The sequence below is a fragment of the Xylaria bambusicola genome, assembly GCF_022495145.1.
Source record: "Xylaria bambusicola strain CBS 139988 unplaced genomic scaffold F5B22scaffold_4, whole genome shotgun sequence".
NCBI classification, from domain to species: Eukaryota; Fungi; Ascomycota; class Sordariomycetes; order Xylariales; family Xylariaceae; genus Xylaria; species Xylaria bambusicola.
The window spans coordinates 1,234,059-1,260,135 of NW_025953557.1; the positions used below are offsets into that span (position 1 = coordinate 1,234,059).

Below are 26,077 nucleotides of genomic sequence, written 5' to 3' on the forward strand. Positions count from 1 at the left end.
TACCGGAGTTCCGCAACACCTTCTTAATCGCGCAGTGATAACAATTATACACTATGTGTTGCCCATGTCTACATGAAGCGCCCACGTCAATGAACAGACTCCCTTGTTTCAGGTGTCGCGCAGAATGCCGTGTGAGAAAAGCTACTGCGTTAGCGAGGGCAGCCCTCAGGTGCCCTATACCATGTACCTAATCCAAAATCCTGCGAGTGGCCTCACTTCGAGTAGCCAATCAGAGTGCAACAAAAATCACCTGTTTTAGCAAATGCCAATATCCTATGGTGCAGGAAGGATTTGTCACACGGGGTCAAAGCGACGGGAGATCTGGGGGTACGAGAGGGGTTGTGTGAGAAGCTGTTCATCACCACCTCCAGTTTCACGACCGTCTCATAGTACCGACAAATACCCTAGTATGATCTTCAACCATGAGCGTATCAGCTTTCGCTCGAGTCTTATCGCTCGTGGCGGCTGCCTAAGGAAGCCATATTGAGACTAATGAAAGCATCTTTTATCTACTTAATAGTCTAAGAAGGTTATTGGTGCTGAAGTAGTGGTTCCCATCCTCAACGCACTCGGCGGTGATCAGCTTCTTAACCTAAAACTTAATCTTGCAGAAAAATCGACAGACAACTTAATAATTCTGGCAGCAGATATCAAAAGCATTACCGGTACATGCTTCAATGAATTATGCGGTTGGTAGACCACGCCGTCTCAAATGGCTGATCTTCAATAGTTTGTTCACTCGGATCTTCAGTATATACAAGAAATCAATCATCTAGATTCGATTTATAGTGTAAAGCCCGCCCCGAAATTTCAGCAACCAAATGCACCGATGCTCCTGTGAAAGCACACGGGCTGCGCCAAAGGAGTATATACATCTCAAATATCCTCAGTAAATCTGGAAAAGGACCCATGGGATCGTGTCGATCTGTCATGAGACGGCTGTGAACGCCCCAATGGGTCTGGGGGTAACGTCGGAGATTCAATAATATTATCATCGGAGAACGGATCACTAAACGAGCCGGGTGTCTCAACCGCCGTCCGGGCCGGGCTTGCATGGAAAACAGGGATACTCGTCTCATGTAACATCGGGGCACCAACCGCCAATCTCGAAAGGGGGGCCTCTCCAAAGAAATTCTGTGAGGCTCTATAGTCGATCGATTGATCACTCATCATAGTTGCTCTCGGATCCGTATAACCATCGCCACCAAACTGCAAGACGGGAGGCAATTTTCGTCCAGATATCTTCGCAAACCCCTTCTCTCCTCCGTCAGATGATACCGTGCTCCTTGAAAAGCGACTCTGGCCTGACAACTTGGCCAGCGCCGCAGGAATAGCGAATGGGATAGACAGACGTTGAGACATACCACCGCCGCCAGTCGAGCCTCCACTTCCAGTCATCGTAGCACCGTATCCTCGATCGTTTCCTGAAGCCTGTATGAGGTTCATGCTAGATTGGCGTTTCTTCCATCTGAGAACAGCCGCTGCAAGGAGCAGGATGATTGCAAGGCCAGATATCGCCCCTACCACACTCCCAGCAATGGTCGCAGCTGATACATTGTCGGATTCAGAACTGACGTCAGTAGCAGGGGGGATGACAGTAGAGTCACCACCGTTCGCTGTGACGGTAGGTGAATCAATTCCGCCGCTGCCGTTGAGTGGTGTGAAGTCGGGCTTAACACTAATGGTAGAAGATGTTACACTAGAAGATGACTTGGACGTAGTTGTAGACGTTCCAGGGATGGATTTTGTTGATAACGAAAGTGACGAATGTGACGTTTCTGAGCGGATACTAGATGAACTGCCAGAAACTGTAAAACTACCGCCGCTCTCGGTACTAACGCTCTCAACAGTAAACGATTGAAAAGAAGCAGTCGAGTTGCTAAGACTCGAAGAGGAAAGAGCTGTACAGATGTTAGATTAGACTTTGTGAGACTACTGAATACATACTGAAATTAGATAGACCACTTAGTGAAGGAAAGACAGGGGCCGCAGACAAAGGAGTGGACGTGATAGGCGCATAAGATAACGTGGGAAACGAGATAGGCATAGAAGAATCCGAGGATGTTACAGTCGGTTCTTCTACGACTGACGAAGAGAATGATGACGACGGGTCCGCAGCACCATTTCCGTCGTCGCTAGCACTATTGGTTGGAGTAGTATCGAAGAAGTCTGTGAGCGAGGGTTGGTTGGTGGTACCAGCGACAGTTGGCTCGGTTGAACTTGTAGTGAGTACAGGTGCAGTCGGGTAGTCATGTGGCAGCGTCCTGATTATGGTCGCACCAGTCAAATCCGTTACTTGAAGAACAGAAATGGTCTCGACAATGACAACGACGTCTGAGTTTTCCTGCAAATCATCATCCGAAGTATCGCGCCCACCAACTCGCCTATTCTTTTGAGAACGAATGTGGTGAAGATGCTGGTGGTTGTGTTGACGTGAAGAGTGGACGTTGCGATAATGATGAAGATGGCTGTGTCGCCGTGCTGGTTGTTCTAATGGGTATTCTTGGTGTTGCCGACCGAGGTCCCGGGTCTGAGGGAGTGAAGACCCAGAAACCTGATCGGTCATCGCGCTGCGTGGCGGTGTGAACGGGGAATACGAGGTGTCTCTCGATAGAAATGGTCAAAAAATCTGGGCGGCGTCTGCTGACTCGCTGGCAGCTGGTAAAACGAATGCGCTAGGTTGTCGATCGTGCGGGGACTTCCATTATCATTACCACCCTTCTCTCAATTCTCGTCTCGAATCGACTCGGCTGTGTTCGCTGTCGCGTCGTCTCTACCTGTTCCTCATCGTTGTTGTTGTCGTCGGCGAGAGTCTGGTACCGGACATCCACACCTTGGGGGAGATGGGACTACCTGGAAAGGGAGGGAGAGGAGAAGAGGGCAAAGGGAGCGAGTAAGACTCGATAAAAGATAGTACTAGGTACTACTAAGTACCCATGTAAAGGACCACCTAACGCGCGCAAAGGACCTACCCAACCCACCACGCAGCCCAGTAAATCTACGCTACGCCGCAGTATCGCACCGATTTTAAAATGAACAAACACCCCTGGCCCCTTCCAGTAGTGGGACGCCATCGTGTCCAAGTTGTCCCAGCCGGGCCAGCCTGTCTGTCCAGCAGGGCCCGGGCAGTTGGCCAGGACAGAGCCAAGACTACGTCCTACTACCTACGTAGGTTTCACTGGCTAGCAAATGCTCGAATGGGCCTCGACAGACCTGAAGTGGTCGCAATGGGCATGTCAGTCCATGATCGCTATCTATGAATTCATCTCGCTTGCCAGGAATGTTACGCACATGTACACTACCGGTACCTACTAGGTATGTAAGTATGTCTGCGCATCTGGGGGATGCTTCGCGCATGGGGCACAAGGCACCAGACGTCCAATCAGACAATTCGGCCTTACCCAATCCATAGTTTGGTGCGACCGTTTACCAGGGGTTACCTAGCTGGTATTCTGTCGTGCTACCTCCTTGTACAGTGTTACAGTAGTACTGCTACTGTCCGCGTGCAAGACCGAATATAAAGTGTACTTATGTAGGTAGCCTGTTGATTGCGTGTTACAGCGTAATGCACGTGTACATGTACTTATAGTACCTACCTATGGGCAGGTGAGCGAGCATCCATCGTACAGTGCACCTACTGGCAAGCACGCTAGGTACCTGCTGTACACTCATATTCGTAGGTGGTACCTACAGTAAAGTAGTGTCAGGCACCTAACAATTAGCGCAATCTTTGAAGTGCAGCCAATACAGGCAAGACAGGGTCTAACGCCAACAACATCAAGATCCATTATACATACTATAGTAGTATAATTTAGTCTAGAAATGCGTTGGTCTGCTTTCTCTATATAAGAAAAGGCCTACTTAGGATCAAGACATACTTAGAGAATGTAGCGTAGTGTGTTAAGTATATACTTAGGTAGCTGAGTAGTGTATCATGACCATGCAGAAACGCCCACCGCGTGGGGAATTTGCATGCAGCCATACCAGTAATACGAGAGCTCAAGAACTCGTATTCTCCAGGCAGGAATGGCTTGTGGAAACTACTTCGCAGGTAGCCGTGTCTGGCCGTGATAATGCTTCCTGAATTAGGTAGTGTCGCCATGTGAACTTGTAACACGCGGATAGGTAGTCCGTTCGGCTGATTAACATATCTACGTGTCTTCCCTTGCAATGCCTAGGTAAGATTACAGTCTATAGTATGCCTACCTATCTATACGTCGAACACTGCTTTGGACAATGTTCTTGGCTCATTTCCCAACTGCTGCTCCCCAGAGCCTGAGTCTGGCCTGAGCCATCTAAATTGAAGGTCGATCATTAGCAACATATACGTCATGAGCAACAATAACAAAGCTACCTAGTTACCGTTACATATGTCGCCCAAATTACACGATGTCCATATAATTAGAGGTGGGTAGACACATAACGAGAATTGGTCGGGAAACTTACCAGATCTTATGTTTTGAAGTACGTGTATATCTCAACATGGATGTATCATTTATTGGATCAGAGCTAAACAGCTTCCTTTCCGAGGCGAATCACTGCATGATAGCCTACTACGAAGGTATCCTTGCTATCTATCATACTACTATGGAGAGCTACTGGTATATCTAACACTCTACTGCCACAAGCAATCTCCATCCTAGGTATCTTTTTGATGTACTTGCTCGCTGACTGAACACCACTATGATCTCACTCACAACACATAGGTATGTAAGATCACCAGTCTGCCAGGAATAGGAGTCTACCAACATATTATTGATGACGTTGAGGACCATGAAAATCTATCGATGATCTTTCCAGGAACATGCAATCCTGTGGCTTTCCGACTTAACCAGGAGGGGGCACAGCACAGTGGACTTAATAGTAGAGCGAATAACGCGTTAGCGTATAACAGCTTCTACAGTACAAGCAGACATATCTGCCATAGTCGGTAAAGCGGGCCAGCTTAAGTATCATATGATGATAATATGTATGCGTATTTTGTAGAACAATAAACAATACTGAGCTGTTTGACACGTACATTTAGGTGTCATATACATGGTATGTACCTACATGGTTATACAATATATATGAGCGCATAGAATACCCTCAGATCCCATACAGGGTGAGCACAACAAGTGAATCAACGACCTTTTGTCGGGTATCATACGATATCGTGAAGCAACAGCCCTATATCTCGCCTATTCCCATCCACTCAAGGTACAAATGCAAAAAAACAAGAAAAAACAAACACCTTCAACTCCATTCGAATGCCAGAATACAAAGAGATTATGCGAAAGCCACTCTCTTCTTAGACTTGACGTTGGTACCTGCGGACACAGCAGCCGAAATACCGTCTCGATCATCATCATCGCCAGATGTCCTGTTGCGTTTCCTCTTCCTGCGCAGCGATTCTTTCGTCTCGTCGAACCTAGCCTTCTTATCTGCCTCCTTCTTTTCAGCTTCGACACGGCGTGCCTCGCGGATCTCCTCCATCTGTCGCGCTTTGATCATCTTGGACTCAATCTGGCCTTCTTTCTCCGCCTGCACCATGGCGAGGATCGTGCTCATGCTCTCCTGTACCGCAATTGTAAGCTCAGAAACACCAATTTTGCAAAATTCCTCTTGTAGAATGGTGTGGCGACAAACCTTGTCATCGACGAAAACCTTGCCCTTCTTCTGGCCTTTCGGCTTGGTGACACCGACAGGCGTGATCATATTTAATTGTGGAATCCCCAGTTCTTTGTCTGTATAAACCTTCTTCTTTTTCTTTTTCAATAGGTCGGCCATTGTTCGCCCCTTCATCTGCTTCCCCAATGGGCCCCCTGTGGGCTTCTTTTTCGACTTGGAGACACCATCTGAAGAGCCAGCTTGGGATGACTTGCTTGAGCTGATTCCGGATTTGTTCGTAGCATGCTTGTTCTTGATCGTCCTTGTCCTTTGAGGCGCCATCGTGTATCTGTAAGTGCGTACCTGAATATACAGGTCCGCAGCGTAATAGAGGTTGTTGCAATAGTCAAGTCACCGAAGCTCTCGAAAATATTTCGGGGCCAATGCCTTATCGATAAAAATGGATAGGCAAAGAAAGATGCTGGCGGACAGGCGGGGCCAGCTACCGCATACACTCAAAAAACTCAAACAACATTAATAGCGCCACCATATATGCAAATGGAGCAACTGCTATATTGGGCCTATCTAAATCTAATCAAACCAAAGTTATCTTAACCCCCTTTTAAGTATAATAATTGCTTTTTTTAACTTAATATAAATAAAACTTTAATTTAATTTAATTTTTTCTGCATTAACTTTATTTTTATTATTATAATACTTATATTACCTACTTTTATTTACCTTTATTATTATTTAAATGTTTTAAATTTATTATTAAAAATGCTTACCTTTAAAGCATTAATAAAGATAACCTATAAGTTATTTTTAATTTTACCTTATTATTAAAGCTAATTAAGTAACTTTAATTAATTTATCTTTTAACCCTTTAAGATTAATCTTTATATTTAATAAAACTTATATTTTTATTATAATTAAAATATTATATATAAGGTAAAGCTTATATTAAGGTACCATTTATATATTTATTATAAGATAAAGAATAGAGGAAATATTTTAAATATAAAAAGTATAGTAAAGTATTTTAATGCGTATAGTAAAGCAATAGTTATATAGTGATTACGATATACGTAGCAGTATAGCCATCTAGGCCCTAAGCCCCAGGTAGGTTACCAGGCTAACTATTGTAATTACCCCCCCTTTAAAAAATTCTCGCCTTAAAAATTAAACTTATAGCTTTTATATTATTACTATTTAATTAAAAAAAGGATAGCTTTAAATTTTTACCCTTTTATTATTATATTATAAGCCTTTAATTTATAAAAGCGCTTTAAATATTTTTATAATGTATTATAGGTTATACTTATTAAATTTACTTATAATAATACCTATTATATTCCTTTTCTTTAATTTATATAATAATATATTCTATATATCCTTTAGTACATTATTATTAAGGTATGCTTTATTAAACCTATTCTCCTTTATAGCCTTTAATTAATCCTTTAATCTTTTTAATAATTTTATAGATTTTAGATTTTTTTTATAAAAGTTAAATAATAACTTTAAGGAATTTTTAAAATTATTAATAGGGTATTATTAATTATTAAAGTCTTAACCTTTTTAATTAACTTAATATTAAAGGGTTTTTTTATAATATAATTAAGATGTTTTAATTTTTTTAACTTTTTATTCTTCTTTATTAATATTAAAATTAATAATTTTATTATTAAATTATTTAGCTACCTATTTTAATAAAGGTATATTAAGGTATTTTTATAGTTGGTTAATATAATAAAGGTTTATTAATTATTAATTATTAAGAACTTTAAAATAATAAATAATAAGTTTAATTTATTTAATAATTTTAAAGTATTATTATATTATTAAATAATTAAACTTAATAAAAGAATAATTAATTATTTATAATTACCTTTTTTTTAAGATAAACATTTAATTGTTTATATTAAAGTTTAATTCTTTATAATAGCAGTTTTCCTATTTAATTATTTTATCTTACATTTATTTAAGGATTATTTAAGCTATATTAATATATTCTTTAATAGTTTTAAATTATTATTAAGCTTTCTTATAATTTAATTGTTTTTTTATAAGAAGTTTAATTATATTTATAGTATAATTTATTTGATTATAATATATTAATATTAAGAATTTAAATAGAACTTTATAGGGTTATAACTTAATTAATTTATATAATAATAAAGTAATAATAAAGTTTATAACAAATAAAGCATTACTTTAATTATTTTAATAATAGTTATAATATAGTTAAAACCTTTAATTTAAGTATTTAATAATAATTTTAACCTATTCCGCTAATTTATAATATCCTATTAAAAATAATTTCTATTTAATACTTAATATTTTAACTATTTTATTTATAAATAAAGAAATAAATTATAGGCCTTTATTAAAGTTTACTTATTTAAGTAATCTATATATATAAAAAGGGCCTTTATAATATAAATAAGCTACCTTTTAAATGGTTACTTCTTTAATGTAAGGTATTAACTATAATGCTTTACTTAGCTTAACGCATCTCCCACTTGACCTGGCCACCCAATTAAGCTGGCCACCCCTTTAACCTATATAAAATCCCATTGTTTTAATCTAAAATAACTTTACGAATATTAATCGTAGAATTTAATAGTTAGTACCATTAGATCTGTTATTTATAATGGAATCCAACGGTATTTTTTACTATTTTTTATAAAATTTATTAAGCGAGATATTAAGTAATACGCTAAAAGGGCGCTAGGTAAGGTTTATTTTAACGCTTACTTTAGCGTATTGCTTAATAACTCCACGAATATATGTTGTATAAATCAATGGAGGGTACCGTTAAGTAGCTCTCTTTATTACGAATCTAATGGTATATTTTATTATTATATACGATCAATATTTGTAAAGTTATTAAATTATCACGTGATTAGCGCACCGACGTTTTTTATATGGGCTAGGGGGGTGGCCAGGTCAATTGGGTGGCCAGGTCAAGTGGGAGATGCGTTATTTATTATTATAAAGATATTCTTTCCTTTTTTATTATCCATTACTATTTCCTTAAAGTTTATTATAATATAACGAAATGGTTTTAATAATATAGGTATAGGTTATAAAAAACCTAGAATTTTATTATAAAGGACCTTTATAGGTTAGTAAATTATATAGTTTATAACGTAAGTCTTATAATCTTTTCTTAATTTAAGCTATTAATATTAAATAGCTATTAGCTATTTTATCTTATTTTAATTAAAGTAAGCTATAATAATTTAATTATATACTTCTTAAATAATATATATATATATAAAGTTTATATTAAATACTATTAGTTTACCCTTATAAATAATTAATCCTTTATTTATATATTAATTTTTATTATAACTTAAGGTATATTTATAATAAAAGGTAAATATATTTAAATTTTAATTATATTAAAGAATTTTATTTATTAATAATATAAAGGGGAAGAGTATATTAACTTTTATAATATTAATAGCCTTTATAACATTATTAAAATTAAATAGTTTATTAATAAAGGGGTTAGTATTAAAGTTTTTTATTATTAAGTAAAACATTATTATATATTAATATTCCTCTTTTTTAGCTTTTTATATATAAAAGTCTTCCTATTTTTATAATAAGGCATTAATTATTATATTTTCCTTACCTAATTAATAAATAATTAAAAAGTTATATTGGGTAAATAAATCAACCCATTTAGCTTAATAAAGGTTTAGTTATTATTTAATATTAAAGTATTTTAAAGCTTAATAATTAATAATAATAAGGAAGGGGTCCCTTTATTAAGTACTAACTAACTTAAATTTTTAAAATTATAATCCTTTAACTATTATTAATAACTTTTTATTAAGGATATTATAGTTTATTTTTATACTATATATTATTTTAAAATAAAAAGTAATAGGGTATTATTTACTATCTTCCCCCCGTTAAAAAAGGCATTTAATATAAACTTCATTTAATACATCTATTTCCATTTTAATTTTTTTATTAAAATTAAAATAAGCAAGCATTAATACTTTAATTAATTAAATTTTAAACTAATTAAATACCTTTTAATAAACGTTATCCTAATAAAAAATAATATCTTTTTTAATAAAATTATATAATAGCTTAATAATTTAATTATATTTCTTAATAAATTATTAAAAGAAGTTATAAAATTTTAAAAATAATTATATTACTTTTACATTAATTAATTTATTCCAATTATATATTATAACGGTCTTTTTAAGGTTAACTTTAATTTTATTATATTTTATAATAAATCTTAAATACTTTATTTTAATAATATAAAATTTATATTTTTTTAGGTTAGCTTATAGGCCTACCTATTAAAGCTACTTTAAAACTTTCCTAATATACTTTTAATATTTAATTAGGTTATTGGAATAAATTAAAATATTATTAAGATATATATTATAGAAATTATTTAAATATTTACCTATAATCCCGTTTATATACTATTAAAAGGTAGTTGAGCTATTGGTTAAATTAAATAATAATACTTTATATTTAAATATACCTATATAAGTTTTAAATATAATTAAATCTTTATAGTTTAAATATATATAAATATAATAAAATGCTTATTATATATTAATTTTAATAAAGATTTTTACTTTTATAATTTTTATTAAAGTTTTATTAATTAATAATAAAAAGTATTTATCCTTTTTTTATTAAAGCATTAATATATTCATAATTAATATATAATTGGAAACTACTATCTCTTTTATAAGCTATTAAAATAAAAGCAATATATAATATATTACTTAATATAATAAAACCTTTATATAGGTTATTAAGGATATACTTTTTTATTACTTTTAATTTTTTAAATAATATTTAATATAAAGGGCTATCGTTTAGATTTTTAATTCTCTTTCCTAATAAAAATTTAATATAATAATTAATTGGGCGGTTCGGAGCTAAGCTATTAAAATCTATTTTATTAAATATATATAGCAAGTTCCGGTATTCCTTAAGTATTATATCCTATACCTTTTATTATAACTTTTTATTCTTCCTATTAAAGAATAACTTAAGCAGTTTATTTTTATCCCTTTTTATATAGATTATTAAGTTAATTTTATTTAAATAGATTACTTATACCTTTACTTTATCCTATATTATATTATAGAAGAAAGGTGCGGTATTAATGGTAGAAATATTAATAAAGGGTTAATACTTATACCATTTTATTATATTTTTTTTAATTAATAAGAACCTTATATATTATATTCCTACTTTTTTAATAATAGTTAAATATTATACCGTAGGGGGTTCTTATCCTAAAGGGCTATTAATAGTTAATGGTTTATTTTATTTATATCTTTTATTTAAGGGTTAAAAATTATTAAAGGGCTTTTTTAATGTACTTTTTACTTTTTAAGGGGTAGAGGTAATAAGTTAATTAATAAGTTAAATAGGTAAATATAGGTTTTATTAAATACATTTTCCATTATTAATAATAGCAGCTTTAGCTTTTAAATAAATTTAAGATATTAATACATTAAGGATTTCCTATTTTTCTTTTTTTTATTAACCTTTAATCTTTAAATAACGCATCTCCCACTTGACCTGGCCACCCAATTGACCTGGCCACCCCAATAACCTATATAAAACCCCATTATTTCAATCTTTAATAACTTTACGAATACTAATCGTACGATTTAATAATTAGTACCTTTGAATCCGTTATTCAAAGGGGAATCCAACGGTATTTTTTACTATTTTCTATAAAATTTATTAAGCGAGATATTAAGCAATACGCTAAAGGAACGCTAAGCAAGGATTATTTTAGCGCTTACCTTAGCGTATTGCTTAATAACTCCGCGAATAAAAATCGTAAAAATTAGTAGAGGGTACCGTTGAATAGCTCTTCTTATTATGAATCTAATGGTATATTTTATTATTTTATACGATTGATATTCGTAAAGTTATTAAATTATCACGTGATAAACGCACCGACGTTTTTTGTATGGGCTGGTGGGGTGGCCAGGTCAATTGGGTGGCCAGGTTAAGTGGGAGATGCGTTAAATTTAAAATATTAATATATTATAAACTTTATTATATTTTCTTTATCTTTATTACCCCTTCCCTTATCCTTAAACGGTAGTCCTAATAGGAATATATAATATTATTTTTAAACATTAAGTAATATATTATATATTTAATAAAATACCTTCCTAATTAAGATTAAATGCTTTATATTAATTATTATTAAAGGCACCTCTTTAAAGGTTTATCTTTATAAATAAAAGTTTACTGTTAAAGCTTTTATTATACTTTAATAGGATTTTATATTATATTTTACTATTAATTGTTTTATAAAATTCTTTATAACTTTAATATTAATAAATAATATTATTTTTTTAACAATAATTAAATTTATAAATAAATATTTATTTATTCCTATATTAATAAATGCTTATAAGTTAAGTTTATATTAATTTACATTTATTATATAGTTTATAAAAAATAGATCTTTTTTAATATATAAAGTTAAAAAGTCTTTTATATTAGTAATTTTTAATATAATTCCTAAAAGGGAGTTTAATAACCTTAAGGTTAAGCATTTCCTAATTTATTACTTTTAAGGTCTTTAGTTATATTATTACTATTATCCTTTTTATCTTTAAAGTAAATATATAGTATTATAATGTAAGCTTTATATTTAGCATTAAGTTTAATTAACTTTAATATTTATTTATTCTTAAAGCAATCCTTAATAATATATTCCTTTTCCTTATATATAAAGCAATATCTTTATTTAATTAACTTTTTTAATTTATTATAAGGTAGGTTAAGTTTAAAGGATCTTAATAAGGAGTTTATTATTAGTTTAAGCTTATTAAAGTTATTTATAAATCGATTTTAATTTTATTAATAGTTATTAATGTTATTATTTTTAATATTAAAGTTAGATTAATTCTTTTTAATTATTTTATATAGTTTATTTATTATATTAATTTTAGTTATATTATAAATAAGCTATTTATATTAAAGAATAAATGCTTTAAATTTGATTTTTTTATTAAAATATTTTTAAATAACTTAGTTTTTAATATAAAAGTTTAACCAATTATAGAATTCCTACTTTTAATCTCCTTTAATAAGGTAACGTTTTTTAATAAGGTAAATAAATAAGTTCTTAAAAGTTTAAAAGTTAATAAGGGTTCCCATTTTTAATTTTTTAAATTTAACGTTTACCTTTTACTTCTTATTAAGGTTATTATATTTTTACTTTAAATGTTTTATAAACGCTTTAAGCATCTTTAATTGCTTTAAATAACTATTTTTAAAGTAGGGCATAAGGTCCCGGGCCACCTTTCCACCTAAATAGAATTCAATGTTAAATATTTTAAACTATTTAATAAGAAACTAATCTACATTATTTTTAAAATAGTTAATTTAATTATAATATTAAACTATAAAATCAACCTTATTAATTATAAGGTTATTAAAAAAGATAAATACGTTAATTTTTAATGACTTTTTTTTCTTTAGTTGACCGTTTTTATTAAAGGAACTGGTAATAGATCTACTTAAACCAGGTTCACCGGATCTATTATTAAAACCGCTATTAGAATTTAGGGATTATTTATAGCTTTATATAATAAGGTTAATAATTAATTAATTTACTTTATTTACCTTTACTTTTTTATCCTTAATTTTTTATTATATAGTATTAAATACTGCTTTTAACTTATTTAATTATTGTTCTTTCTTTTAATAGATGTTTTTAATTTAAGTCTTTATAACTTTAAAGTTAAAACTTCCAATAAATGCTTAATAATAAAGGTTTTAAACAATAAGGTCCTATACTTTTATAATATAAGATTATAATATAATTTTTTAAAATAGGGCTTTATAGTTAATCCTATATATATTATTAAATACTTTTTAATCCATTATTCCATTAAACGTAAAAAATATAATTCTTTTAATAAGAATAATTACCTTAAAGTAATAATTAATAACATCTTTTTTTTTTAATTATATATATTTAACCGCTATTTATAAGATATATATACTTATTTTATAATAGATATTATTTATATTAATTATATATTTTAAAGTTAATATATCCTTTTTTATAATAGTTTAAAATTTCTATTAATGGATAGGGGTAAGCTCCTTTTAAATATTTAAAAAATTATTATTTTTAAATTTGGAATAGCTATTAATATAGGAATCTTTAAACAGGTTAATAATTAAAGCTTTAAAAGAATAATAACTTAATTTAATTTTAAAGAGTTATTTATAATATATATATAATATTATTATATCTTTAAGGTTAAACTTTATAATCTTTTTTCTATTATTAAAAATAAGTATAATTAGTTTAAGTATAATGGGCCTATCCTTTAAAAACTTACTTAAGGTAAATAAGCTAAATATGGTTAATAAAGTAAGTTTATTTTAAAATTAATTTATACCTTTGTTTAAACAAGCTATACTATATTAGTTTTTATTTTAAAAAGTAATTACTTACCTTAATATAAATTATTTATAAGGTTTAAAAGAAAGTTTAATTAATAAATCTTTTTATTAAACGCTAATAAGGTTAATAGGGTTATTTAATTAATATAAATATAAAGCTTTTTAACTATTAAGTTAATCTTATAATTATTATAATTAAAGTATTATATATAAGGTAAAGCTTATATTAAGGTACTATTTATATATTTATTATAAGATAAAGAATAAAAGAAATATTTTAAATATAAAAAGTATAGCAAAGTATTTTAATACGTATAGCAAAGTAATAGTTATATAGTGATTGTAATATATATAACAGTGTGGCCATTTAAGCCTTAAGCTTTAAATAGGTTATTAAGTTAACCATTATAACTATTTTTAAATTTTATTAACTTTATTATAACTTTTATTAATTATATTATAATTAATATTATAATAACTATTTTTAATATATAATAATAAACTATTATAATAATTATAAAAGTATTATTAATATAAAGTATAACGTATCTCCCACTTAACCTGGCCACCCCCCTAGCCCATACAAATAACATCGGTGCATTAATCACGTGATAGTTTAATAACTCTACGAATACTAATCGTACGAAGTAATAAAATATACCATTAGATTCGTAATAAAGAGAGCTATTTAACGGTACCCTTTACTAACTTTTACGCCTTATATTCGCGGAGTTATTAAGCAATACGCTAAAGTAAGCGCTAAATTAATCCTTACTTAGTACCCCTTTAGCGTATTGCTTAATATCTCGCTTAATAAATTTTATAAAAAATAGTAAAAAATACCTTTAGATTTCCCTTTAACTAACGGATTTAACGGTACTAATTATTAAATCGTACGATTAGTATTCGTAAAGTTATTAAAGATTAAAATAATAAGGTTTTATATAAGTTATTAGGGTGGCCAGCTTAATTAGGTGGCTAGATTAAGTGGAAGATGCGTTAACTTTAATTAATAATAAATTATATAATTAAAGTTTAAAATTATATTAATAATACTTATTTTAATTAATTTTTAATTTTAAAGGGATAAGTTATACTTTATAACTTAAAGCTTATTTTATTAATCTTTTTATAAGTTATAAAACCTTTATATTATTATATACCCGCTATACCATTTATATAGTATAGTCCTATTAGATTTTTAACTGTTAAGCTTTTTAATTATATATATTTTATTCTATCTTTTTACTTAATTAAATTATATATATTATTATATATAAAGCTTTTTAAAGGAGTATAATAAGCGTATACTATAATAATAATACATTTAATATAGTTAATATATTTAATTTATAAAGCTTTTATTTTATATATTATATTAATTTAATATACCCCTTTAAGTTATATTAATATAGTAGTAAAGCTTATATTATAGCTTTATAAATAGCTCCTTTTTTAATATAGTTATTCTTATAGCTTAAGTTTTAATAATTAAAGCTTAAATAAAGCTTTTTAAACCTATATAGCAAGTTTATAAATATAAAGTAATATATTTTTTTATACTTATTTAAACTATATATATAAATAGTTATAAAAATAATAAATATATACCTTTTATAAGTATATAATAAACGTATTCTTTTAAATATACTTTATATTTATTATTAATAGGTTTTTTTTTTCTTTTTCTTTTTTCTTTTTCTTTATATTTATTAAAGCTATATACTATTACTACTCCTTTAAAAAGCGCCTTAATTATTTATAATAAGCTTATTTAACTAATATTAATTAAATTATAAATAATTAAACTTCCCCCTTTTATTATAGCTAAAGTTATTTAAAGTTTTACCCCTTTTTATAAATGTTAGCATTAGTTTTAAAGCTTATAAATGTTTATTAATAAATATATTAATGCTTTACTTTTACCTATATTACTGTTATACTTTTAATATATAAAGGTGCATCTTTTATATTAATATTAAAATCGATTAAAATTATAAATAATTTAATTCCTTTAACGCTTTTAATATATTATTAATTAGCTTTATTAAAATAACCTTTTTTAATTATTATTTTATAATAATTAATATTAAAATAATTCCTTTATTAAAAGGCCTTTTATTAATATCCCCTAATATATATATAATCCTTAATAGTTATATAATTAACGTTACCTTAATATTACTGCTAAGCTTTTTAATATATATTAATATAAGTAATGTTAGTAATATTATTAACGCTTTTAATATTCCTAATTTAAAGCCTATATATATTATTTATAATAGCTAACATTTATATATAAACGTTTTTTAAAACATTCTTTATTTATATTATACTTATAATACTTTTTATAAACGTTTAAATAATATATATAAAGAAAGTAGAAGTTTTAAGTATTATTATTTTTATTATTTTAATAGTTATATATATTTACCTTTATAAATTTATCTTCCACCTTTAATAAGCTTTTCTATATTAATTATTAAACTTTTTTTTAGCTTAATAACTTATTATAGCATTATTTAAACTTTAAGTTAAACTCTTTAATAAGGGGTGCTATTTAAAGAAATTAAGGCTTTATAAATAACCATGTATACCCTTTTAACAATTATAAATATAAAGGAAAAGGAGGAAGAAGAAAAAAAAGAAAAAGAAGCTTAAACTTTTACTATTATAATAATAAGCTTATTTTTAATACCCTTTAAGGTGGAAATTTTAATTTTTTTTTTTTTTCGAACCTATTAAATATATAATTTAAGCTTTTTAATTCTATAACTTATCCTTAATTATAAATTTATAAGCCATTTATTACTTTTTCCTTTAAAAAGTATTCCTTTAAACTTTTCCTATATAATTAATAAGTTCTTCTTTACCCTTTTTTTTAAAAGCTTATATAACTTTAACTAATTTATAAATATTATTTATTTAATATTAAAAAGTATTTTAATAAATCTATTTATTATTATTTAATTAATAAATATATATATATAACATTTAAAGCTTCTTTTTTAACCTTTTATTAAAGTTAATAATTATATATATTAATATACTATAGCTTAATCTTTAACATTACTATTTCCTTTATTATAAGGTTAATTATTTATTAATTATTACATTAAATAATAATTTACTATTTATCCAATAATATATTAAGCTTATTTATTAATAAATTAATATATATTATTTTTTTAACTACTTATATTAATATAAAAAGCTTAGCTTTAATTATTAATATTATAATAATATTTTATTTATTAGTTTATTAATAAATTACTCCTTTAAAAAGCTTTATAATATATATTTAAAAGTTCTTTTAATTTATAATATTATTAATAAATAATATATTATTTATTATTATAAAGTTATTTTTATTATTAAAGTATAATATAAAATTTTAAATTAATAATAAATATAAAAGGAACTTAACGCATCTCCCACTTGACCTGGCCACCCAATTGACCTGGCCACCCCCCTAGCCCATACAAATAACGTCGGTGCGCTAATCACGTGATAATTTAATAACTCTACGAGTATTGGTCGTATAAAATAACAAAGTATACCATTAGATTTGTAATAAAAAGGGCTATTCAACGGTACCCTTTACTAACTTATACAACTTATATTCGCTGAGTTATTAAGCAATACGCTAAAGTAAGCGCTAAATTAATCCTTGCTTAGCGCCCCTTTAGCGTATTGCTTAATATCTCGCTTAATAAATTTTATAAAAAATAGTAAAAAATACCATTAGATTCCCCTTTAACTAACGGATTTAAAGGTACTAATTATTAAATCGTACGATTAATATTTGTAAAGTTATTATAGATTGAAATAATAGGATTTTATATAGGTTAAGGGGGTGGCCAGCTCAATTGGGTGGCCAGGTCAAGTAGGAGATGCGTTATTAATTATTTTATAATATTTTAATTTAAGGTTATTATTAAAACGAATTAATTATAAAGTAATAAAAGCTATATTTAAATAGGTAATAATTATAATATATAAAATTAAACCACTTTTTTATTAAAAACTCTATATATTAAATTAAATAACTATATACTTATAAGGTTAAAGCTTATTAACTTTTATTAAAGTATTTATATATATTATAATAATTATATCTTTAAGTTATATAATCTTTTTAATATAGGTACTTTAAAAAAGTTAAATAAGCTTTTTATACCTATCTTTAATAATTTTAATATTTAAAAACTATTATAAATTATATTTACCTATTATTATTATTATATACCTATTATGCTACCTATATAGCGTAGTCCTTTTACCTATATATCTATAAGTAAAATTATATAAAAGTTGGATAAAAATCCTATATAACCTTTAACTATTGCTTTACTGCTTTTTAACTTTATATAAGTTAATATATATTGTTTAATTATATAATAGGAAAAGGGAAGGTAAGAAAGTTTAGATTCTTTTACTTTCTTTATATTCCTTAGTTATTTAAAAAGGAAAGGAAGGCCTTTTTCCTTTTTTTAAGGACCTTTAGGGGGGCCCTTTCTGCTCCCCTATTTAGGTTCTTTTTTCTTTATATTTCCCTTTTTCTACTCCCCTTAATCCCTTTAGCCTTATTATATATAATAATCCTTTTAATACTTAATAGCTACTTTATAATTGCCTTTATCTTTATTAGGTCCTTTATTATTATTTATAAGTTTTTATTAATTTATAGCTATATCCTAATTAGCTTTTTAATTAAAGTTTTCCTTTTATTTTTTAATAGCCCATATTATAGAATTATATATTAAGGGGTTTCTTTACCCTTTATATATTTATAAAGGGGGGTTAGGAACCTTAGGACCTTTCTTTTATATAGGAAAGCTTTAAATCCTATTTTTTTAATTCGTATTTATATTATTAAAGCTACTTTATACTTTAAAAATCTATAAAACTTTTATAATAACCTTTTCCTATTAAGCTTTTACTTTATTATTATAAGGTAGTTATATTTTATTTTAATATAGTTTTATTTTTTTTTTTACTTTTTAATTAAGGTATTGTTTAATTCTTTCCCTTTAGCTTATTTATCTTATTAATAGTATAGGTTTATAATTAAGTTACTTTATAATTAGTTTTTTACGTTACTTATAAGTCTTCCTTTAATTTACCTTTTAGTTTATTATTTTTAAAATGCTTATATAAATTAATCGATTTTTATTATAGCCTTTATTAATACTTTATAATATATTAAGTTTTTTAATTAGCTTTCGTTTATTATTGCTTTATTATTTAAATATAGGTTAATAAGGGGTATATTTAATTCCATTTTAAATTAATACATTAATATAGCTTTAAAGGCCTTTATAATATATTTAATATAAATGTTTTAAATGCCTTTAAGGGAGCTAATTATACCTTTTAATTTATTTTCCTTAAGTTATTTATATTATATAATTGCTCTATATATTAAAATGTTCTATATTATTATAAAATAAACTTATTTAACTTTTATTATATTATTGCTTTATATTAAGTTTTATGATTTAATTATTATATATATTTAAATGTTTAACTTCTTTTTAAGTTTAATTAAATATTATTTTTATTTAAAGTTTTTATTTAATTATACCCCTAGGAACTTTATATTATTTATTGGCTATATTATTATTTATTTAAGTTTAACCCTTTATTTTAATACCTTTTAGCTTTTAAAAAAGTATATAAGTTTACTCTTTTAAAGGGTAAATTTTATTTTATACCTTAACACCCAGGTTTTATACATTTATTATACTATTTTTAAAACTTTATAATTTTATTCTATTTAAAGGTTAATTATAAAAAAGTTTATATTATTTATAAACCCTATTATAACTATCTTTTAATATATTATAAGGTTATTAAATAATATTAATATATATAGAAGGAATAATAAGGGTAAAAGGGGGGAGCTTTAAGGAACCCCTACCTTAAAAGCAATTGGTTAAAAAGCAATACTATTAAAATAAAGTTATACCAATCTTTTAAAGATAAACGAATAGATTTATAATATTATCTATAATAGGTAGCCCTTTTATTAAAGGATATAAATTATCCTTTCCTTATTAATTATATTAAAGGCCTTAATAATATTTAATTAAAGGAAGGATATAATATTTTTATAATTAAAGGTTATTTTAGTTGCCCTTAATATTAGTTTAATTATTATATTTATTAACCTACCTTTCCTATTTTTTATTTAACTATTTAACAATAGTCCTTCCTTTTTAAGTACTTTTATTAACCTATAATTTAGCTTTTTCTTTAAGATCTTCCTTAATATATTAATAAATATAATTAAGCGTTAACCCTTTAAGGTTTTTTTAATTCTTTTTAGCTTTTTTAACTTTAGGATTATTATTACCTTTATTTATTAGAATCTGATTGGGTAATACCTTAAAGTGAAGTTAACGGAATATAGGGTAGCTAATTATTTAACTAAAGCTAATCTATATATTTTTAAAAAACTGTTAGGTAATAGGTCCCCCTTTAGCACTTTTTATAAGGTTAGTCTTTAAATTATTCTTATAATATCCTTCTTCTCTATTACGGTATTTATTTTAAACCATTAATACCTATTATAGGTAAGGTTTTTATTTAAGATATTTAATAGGTTTATTAATGGTATTAGGAAAAAGTATTCTATTAATAGGGTTGTTTTTCCTTTAAAAGTGTTTATTATATTAAGGTTGCCTTTAGTTTTAAATAATAATAGTATAGCTATAATCTTAAGTATTAATTTATAGGTAGACTTTATTTATTTAATTAGGCCTTAAAGTGTTTTTAAATCCTTTAATGCCTTTATTAAAGCCTTTCTTTAATTATACTTTTACGTTTTTATTATTTCTTTATTAAATAGTTATTCCTTTTTTTTAAAGGTAGCTTAAGCTGCTATAGTTCTTTTACTTTAAAAATAGCAATAGGCTTTTTTAGCTTTTTTTCCCGCTATTATTACTTTTAATAACTATTATATAAGGGCTTTTTACTTTATTCTTAGGGTCTTTTTAAGTATAAACTTATTCGTTATCCTTATAAGTTATAAAATAAATGTATTAAAAGCTTTATTAAATTTATTATTAATTTATAGGACTTTTATTATAGCCTTCTTTTTATTTAATTTTAATTAGTTCTATCCTTTTATTTAATAGTAATATCTTTATAGGATTATTCTTAAGGCTATTATAATCTTTATTATTATATAGTTTAATTTTAACTATTTTAAGTTTCCTTTATATATTATTATTAAGTTGTTACTTATTTATATTAGGTTTATTATTAAATCCCTTTAACCCTTCTTTAATTTTATTACTTCCCTTTATAGTATAATTAATGTAAGGTTTTATTATATTGTAAATTTTAAAAGTTCTTTAGCTTTTTAGCTTTTTAGCTTTTATAACCTAATAGGTCCTAAAGTAGGTAGTAAAGGTTAAAGTTTCCTATAAATAGGTATTTTCCCGGTATTTTTCCTTTTCTTTTTATTTTTTATATTAGGCTTTATTACCTAGTTCCCTTTTAGTTTAGGAAGTATATTAATTAAATCGTTATTATTAAATTACTATTGCTTATTGTTATATTTGTTTAATCCTTTTCAATTTTCCTTTTTAATAATTTTACTACTATTTTTTTATTAATATATAGTATAGCCCTACCTTTTCCTTATATAGGTTGGTAGTTATAATTCCCTAAGTAATAAATATTATTGTATTTATTAATTAAAGGTTTTTATATTACTATATAATTAAAGTTAATGTTTAAAAGTAACCTTATTATATTAGTTTTTAATCTTATAATATTTTAAAAGGCTATATTATATATTATTAAATAAATAATAGGGTTAGTTTTTTTATATTATTATTAATTTATAACCTTTTTATTAATAATCCGTTACTATTAAGCTTAATAAAAGCTAATGCTAAAGAGGCCCTAAGGTTAATTGTTTCTTTATTTATAGCTTTTACTTCCTTTTTATTTTAAAAGTTCCTTAATTATAATATATATATTATTTTTACTTTATTTTTTTCCTTTATTTCCTTTTTATATTCCTTATTTTAAATTATATAAGCTTTATTATAATTTATATATTTCTTTTTTCCGTTAGCTTTCTTTATTAAGTATTTTTTTTTTCCTTTTTAATGCTTTAATGCTATATAAAGGCTGCATTTTAAGTCCTTTTTATAATATTTTACAATATATTTATATTTATAATAATTAAAGTATTATATAGTCTTTAATTTTAATAAAAAGGGTTTATAATTAAAAAGTTAAGCCTTTTATAAAAAGTTACTATTATATATTAACTTTATTATTATTATATTAATAATATAAATAGTAATAAATATTAGCTTTACTTTATTATTTTTAAGTATTATCCTTTTATAATATATAATATTTAAGTATTCCCTTTAAAATAATTATAATAGTTTTTTATTTATATATATTCTTTAAATTTAATTTTTCGGGATCCTCTTTATTATTATAATTACTTCCTTATATTATAGCTTTAACCTTTTATTAAAGGCTTTTATTACTTATTCCTTATTTATTACTTCCTTTAATATTATATTTTTAAATATTATTATTATATTATTGCTATATAGCTTTTTTACTATAATAGTATTATTTTTAAAAAATGCTATATTTATTACTTTTATAATATCCTTTAATGTTTTCTTTTTAAAATTATTTATTTATTTTTTAATTTAAATAAGGATCTTTTTATTATACTTTAATAGTATTACTTTATTAATATTGCTTAACTATATAATAGTTATTATTTAAGCCTATAACTTTAAAAGGTTTATTATTATATATATAGTTTATTATAAGGCCTTCTATAAAGCTTTTTTAAGGTCCCTTTAAATAATTAAAGCATTATTTCTTTTTTTAATATTTAATTTCAATTCTACCCATTTTATAGTTAATTTATAAATAGAATAAATTAATTATATCCTTTTTATATCTTTTTATAAAAAGAATCCTTTTTCTATTTTTTTATTTATTATAAGTTATAATATTAATTTAAATACTTTATTTAATATCCCTTTAATTCTTTTTAAATTAATAATAGTTTATTCCCTATTAAATAGTTATTATATTATGGTTATATTATTAATAGGTCCATTTTAGTTTTCTATTATATTATTAATAAATGGGTTATCCATTATTATTCCTCCGTTTTTTTTTACATTTGCTATTTATATTTAAAATATAAGCCTTTTATTAAATAAAAGTTAAACTTCCGGTTATAATAGCTTAAATTATTTAATAATTAGGTTTAAATTTAAAAAGTTATTAAAGGTTTTTTAAAGATCTTTTATTATTTATATTTATTTATAAATTAATATTTATATTTTAAAGCTTTAATTGCTTTATATATTATTAATAAGCGCTTTTTAAAGTAGGCTACTATTATATTATTTATATATATAAATAATAGTACCCCTTTTTATAAAAAATAATAAGGCATATAAGGAATAAACTTAAATTTAAGCTCCTTTAAAAATTTAATAAGCTCCTTTTATTATAATAAAAGTAACTTTTATAACTTATAAAATATATAAAGAAGATATAGCACTACTTTAAATTTATAATAGCTTAATGATATATATATATATATATTTCCTTTTTTAGCTTAATGTTTATAAATATATTAATTATATTATATTACTTAAGTTTTAAGTTAAATTTAATTATAATAACTATTAAAGCTTTAAATAAATAGCTAGTAAAAGTGTTAATATAAGTATTTTTTATTTTAATATTTAATTATTAATTTCTATATATTATTAAATAAGCTTTACATTTAATATAATATTTATATTTATTAAATTTATAAATATATACCTATATATAATTAAATAAGGTAAAGCTCTTTATATTACTTTAAAAAGCTTTTTTTTAAGTTTTTATCTTTAAATAACTTTATAAATAGATTTATTTAATTTATTTAAATTAATCTTTTAATAAATAAGTAGTAAGCTTTTTATACTACTTTAAAAGTGGAGGAAGGTTCCTTTAATAGATTTTACTCCTTTTTTTAATACACTTTAATAATTAAGCTTTTAAATCCTTAATAAAAGGCTTAAAGATAATATTCCCCTTTTTATAATAAACCTAGGTTTTTAATCTATATATATTATAAAATCTATTTCTTTAAACTTATTTAGCTCCTATAAGAAGCTTAAGGTTATTCCCCTCTTTATAATCCTTTTAAACTTATTAACTTTTATAAAAAACATTATAATATATTTTTAAACGTTTTAACTATTTAATTAGCTCTATTTTCTATATAGGTTATTTATTAATATTAATTTAACCTTATAATTTATCTATATTAAACATAGCTATTTAATAGTTAATAGGGGCTCCCTTTTTATAAGGTAGCTCCTATTATTAATTTATATTAAGCTTTATTTAAAGGGTATAGTCTTCTTTTATAAGCTATAATATAATTAATATTACTATTACTATTATTAAAAAATCTGGAAATATTAATAATATTAATTGAAAGTTTAGTTTTATATATTTATAAGTTCCTTTTTCCTTTACCTCCTTATCTTTATTTTTTAATTCTTTTATATTGCTTTCCTTAAAAGTTATAATAAGCTTATCGCTTTCCACTTTTTAAAATAAATTATTATCTTTTAATTTAACGTTCCTATATTAAATTTATAATATTAACGCTTTAAACTCCTTTAAAGTAATTTTAAGGAGCTTATTTTTAAATTTATTTAAATCCTTATTAAAGAATTTATTTTTATTAAAAAGTACATTATAAATAATTATAACTTTTTATAACTTAGGGACTTATATTTTATAAGCTATTTTAATATTATATAATCCTTTATTTAATATAACGCATCTCCCACTTGACCTGGTCACCCAATTAAGTTGGCCACCCCCTTAGCCTATATAAAAATCCAATGTTTCAATCTGTAATAACTTAACCAATATTGGGCCCACAATAAAATAATTAGTACCATTGAATTCGTTATTTAAAGGGAAATCCAGTGATATTTTATACTATTTTCTATAAAATTTATTCAGCGAGATATTAAGCAATACGCTAAAGGGGCGCTAAGCAAGGATTATTTTAGCGCTTACTTTAGCGTATTACTTAATAACTCCACGAATATAAGTTGTATAAACTGGTGAGGGGTACCGTTAAATAGCTCTTTTTATTACGAATCTAATGGTATATTTTATTATTTCGTACGATTAGTATTCGTAGAGTTATTAAATTATCACGTGATTAACGCACCGACGTTATTTATATGGGCTAAGGGGGTGGCTATAACGAACGTATCAGATATATATTATACCGGAACATTATATATACTATAAAAGGATACTATAAAGATATATAAAATATATACCAATAAGATTATATAACTTATAATAGCTATTAATATATATATATCTTTATATATATTTATATTTTAATTTTATCTTTCCTTCCTTTCTTTTTTAACTTAAAATCTTTATTTATAGCATTAATATAGCTATACTTTAAAACCCTAATTATAATATTATTTTAAGCTTTTCCTTTTTATTAATAAGCGCTATATAAATATATTATTTATATTTAATTATTATTATTTACAATTTATAAATTAAACCTTTCCCCCCTTTATTATTATATCCTATACCTAATAATAAATAAATATAACCTTATAATAAACCTAACTAATAAAATTAAACCTTATACCCCTTAAAATTAAAAAGACCTTAATTAAAATAAATAACCTAAAATAATTTTAATAACTATTATTATATATTATATTTAATATTCCTATAATTAATGAATAATTAACCTAAAACCCTATCCTTTTTATTAAAAAAGAAAAAACTAATATTAAATTTAAAAATAGCTTTTAAAACTTCTTAAACCCTAAACTAAAAAATATAACACTTTTACTATTAAACCTTAATTTAAACGAAGGATTAATAGAACTACCCTAATTAATAAATAAAATAAACACTATTAATTAAACTACTCTAATCTAATAGCTATAAAAATAGATTACCGCTCTTTAAGCCCAAATAA

At 25.3% G+C, this 26,077-nt stretch overlaps 2 protein-coding genes across 2 annotated transcripts; both read right to left on the reverse strand.

Moving 5' to 3' along the window:
* Positions 1-876: 876 nt before the first annotated feature.
* On the reverse strand, positions 877-2,566 carry F5B22DRAFT_642653 (uncharacterized protein; the record flags this gene model as incomplete). The annotated part of the gene is made up of 2 exons (XM_047978153.1): positions 877-1,901; positions 1,948-2,566. The coding sequence occupies 2 exons, from the start codon at positions 2,564-2,566 to the stop codon at positions 877-879; spliced, it is 1,644 nt and encodes a 547-aa protein (XP_047835008.1).
* Positions 2,567-4,942: 2,376 nt separating this feature from the next.
* On the reverse strand, positions 4,943-6,055 carry F5B22DRAFT_590892 (uncharacterized protein). Its single transcript, XM_047973826.1, has 2 exons — positions 5,629-6,055; positions 4,943-5,556 (listed from the first exon to the last, which is right to left on the reverse strand). Exons 1-2 carry the CDS (start codon positions 5,929-5,931, stop codon positions 5,269-5,271), a joined length of 591 nt encoding a protein of 196 aa, XP_047835009.1. The 5' UTR covers positions 5,932-6,055; the 3' UTR covers positions 4,943-5,268.
* Between the last annotated feature and the right edge of the window lie 20,022 nt (positions 6,056-26,077).